Raw genomic sequence first — 2,941 nt, 5'->3', positions numbered from 1 at the left:
AAAAATAAGGACTCATTGCATCTCTGTTTTTCAGCTCTCTGGTGCATTGTTAATATGATTTCAGTATCAGGGTAAGCACTTCTTCCAATGATGCTTTTTTTGTGCAAAATCAACTTAGTATCTCTCTTTGGGAATTTAGAGTATACTTTCAGCAATATAATTTTTGAGGCAAAGCATAAACCGTTGAGAATGGATTAGACGGGGGGATAAATAAAATACACGTAGCACTTCCTACAGTACTTGGTACTTAGTAGTTTCTCTGTGATTATTGATTAAATGTGAGCAGCAAGGAAGTCATATCATTTTAATGAAATAGAAAGCTAGCTTTTCAATAGAATAGCCTTCCACTTTGTGTGGGCCTAATGGTATGTAATTACATAGCCAGCACCTTCCACGTGCCAGGACAGTGTGTAGAAAGATGAAACTTATGAAGACAGCTTCCAAATGGATCGGAACGGTGCTTACTCACTGTCCTAAATAGGCTTAACTGACCTCAGCTGGTTTTGCAGGGCACCATCAATAGAGACCACTTTCTACCAAAGAAATGCTGAGACAGAGCCCGTCTGAAATTGGAGCCCACCACCATTGCTTGGTGAGAATGCAAAATGGTACAATTGCTAAGGAAAACAAAAAACTTAAGTGTAGAACGACCGGTTGATCCATAAAACACAATCATAGGTATGTAGCCCACTCCCAGGGACACAAACCAAAACTTGTTTCCCAAATTTCATTAAGAAACAACCTGAAGGGTCCATCAACAGATGAGTGAAAAAACAAAATATGGGATGCCTTCGAGTACACATGCAACGGGATATTAGTGATAAAGAGAAATGACACATAGATGAGTTTTGAGAACATCTGGAGTGAGCTAAGTCAAAACAACAGGACAAATGTTATGTAACACCATGATATGAAATAGCTAAACAGAGAGACCGAAGGTTGTTAGCCACTACCAGGGCTCAGGAGGAGGAAAGGGGAGGTCTGTCCAGAGGGCACTGATGGCGACGGGAGTGGAGTACTTGGAAACCGTGGTGCTGGTTGCGTGCCATGATGACTTTGCCCAATGTCACATGTCCGTGCATGTGACGAATGTGCAAATGGCAAATAATTTGTTACATATCTACTTGACAAGCATGTTGAAATAGCAGGTGTTTTGTTTTATATATTTTTACCCACATTAAAACAGTTTTGTTTAAAGATTCAATTTGATAAACCCAAGTCTGGGTCATGAAAAAATTCTATTTCTAAAATGTAAAATGATTAGAAGATAAGATTTTGTGACAGAATTGCCCTCAAAAAAGGCGGAGCCACATCACTGTGGACATTGTGAATGCTCTTTCTATCTAAAAGCTATGGGGAGTTGCAAATGTTTATATTTTATTCATGAATCTTGACCTACTAGAGCAAAGCATTACATCTTAGGGTTGTACAAGAATGTGTGTAACTGGGTTTTGCAAATGTGCGTGGAACATCTTGGCAAGTGCTCTGTTCTTGCCTCAGCTCCATGCTTATCACTGCCCCACTTCTCTGAAAGGTTCTGAAGAAACCAAGACTTCAGAAGGTCCTGAAAACTGAGAGCGAAATGGCAGAGCAGTCAAAACCCTTTGCCAAGGGCTTCTCCGACTGGGAGAGCTGCCTCCAACCTGCACCACAGGAAATTCTCCTCTAAGCGCTTAAGAAAGTGTGATGAAGGTGCTGAGGGTACCAGTCCAGGGAATACCGTGTCCTGGCGATATTCTTCTGAGCCCCTGAGTCATCCAACATTAATTGTCTACCTGTAGTATGATTAACAAATGTAACCAAAAAAACAATTTTTTTTTTCAATGCAGCCTGTAGAACCCTCGACTACTCTTTCTCCGATCAGAACAAAACCAGCTTGGCTACCAGGCGTCCCCAAAGTGGAGCTGGCATTTCCCGTGTTTACTTCGTTTCAAAGAGCAGGAAGCCTGCGAAGGTGGAGAAGCGTTGGTGGTCCCCATGGAGAGCCCCGTTGCCCATCCTCAGCCACACCTCATCTCCTTTGGCCAGCTTCAGCACTGCGTGGTTGCTGGACGTGTCGGATTTCCCTTTGGTTTCGTAGCTGAGGAGAGAGGGGGGCCAAGAAAGAAAGAGGACACCAGAGGCTTAGTCCTTGCCACGGACGATCTGCTTTCCACCCAATCTTAACCCCCCTCTCCTGGTGGTATAGTGGACTCGGAATTGAGCTGCCAGCTACTAAGTCAGTGGTTCAAACCCACCAATGTCTCTGTGGGAGAAAGACCAGGCTAACTATTCCTTAGAGATTGAACATCATGGAAACTCAGAGGCCGTTCTGTTCTGCCTACTGGGCTGCCATGAGTAAGAATGGACTCGGTGTCGGTGACTTGGGGCTTGTTTTCCGCTGCTAGAAAGTCCTGTGCTCTTGGCAAGTCCGGTGATGACGTTATCTAAATGGAAGGTGAGAGGAAATGCTGGGTGCCGTTTCTAGGCGCCGTGGGGGTAGAGTGGGTTGTGTGTTGGACTGCTAACCATATGGGCCACAGTTTGGAACCACAGTCACTCCAAGGCTTTCTACTCTTGTAAAGACTGAGTCTTAGCAACGGACAGGGCCGCTCTACCCTGTCTTGCAGGGTTTCATTGAGCCGGGAATCAACTCAATGGCAGTAAGTTTGTGAGATTTCTAGGCCCTAAGGCATCCTTCTGGCACCATGGTGAAGTGTGGCTGATAACGGAAGGGTAGGTGGTTCAAACTTACCTTTCAAGGGAGACAGATGTGGATTGCTTAAAGGGTCCAACCGGGAAGCCATATGAGGAAGTTCTACTCTGTCCTTTGGGTCAGAATCAACTCAACAACACCAGGCTTAGTTTGGGATTTACTTCTAGAAAATTCTCACAAATACCCTCTGGATTCCTTGCCTTTTGTGACTGGAATGGTGCTGACAAGGGCCAGGAGGACCCTGGA

General features: G+C 44.7%; 1 protein-coding gene across 2 annotated transcripts in view; it reads right to left on the bottom strand.

Moving 5' to 3' along the window:
* Positions 1-710: 710 nt before the first annotated feature.
* The window catches only part of C1QTNF3 (C1q and TNF related 3), a 26,501-nt gene continuing 24,270 nt past the window's right edge, over positions 711-2,941 (bottom strand). For both annotated transcript variants that reach the window (XM_004698083.2, XM_004698084.2), the window contains exon 6: positions 711-2,080. In XM_004698083.2, coding sequence (XP_004698140.1) covers positions 1,921-2,080 — 160 coding nt within the window. In that variant the 3' untranslated portion in view covers positions 711-1,920. The remainder of the gene's footprint in view (positions 2,081-2,941) is intronic.

The sequence above is a fragment of the Echinops telfairi genome, unplaced genomic scaffold (genome assembly GCF_000313985.2).
Source record: "Echinops telfairi isolate 266 unplaced genomic scaffold, ASM31398v2 ScPeMD7_7469;HRSCAF=8507_1, whole genome shotgun sequence".
NCBI classification, from domain to species: domain Eukaryota; kingdom Metazoa; phylum Chordata; class Mammalia; order Afrosoricida; family Tenrecidae; genus Echinops; species Echinops telfairi.
Note: the sequence above shows the minus strand (reverse complement) of the source record. Positions and strands in the feature narration are given on the sequence as shown.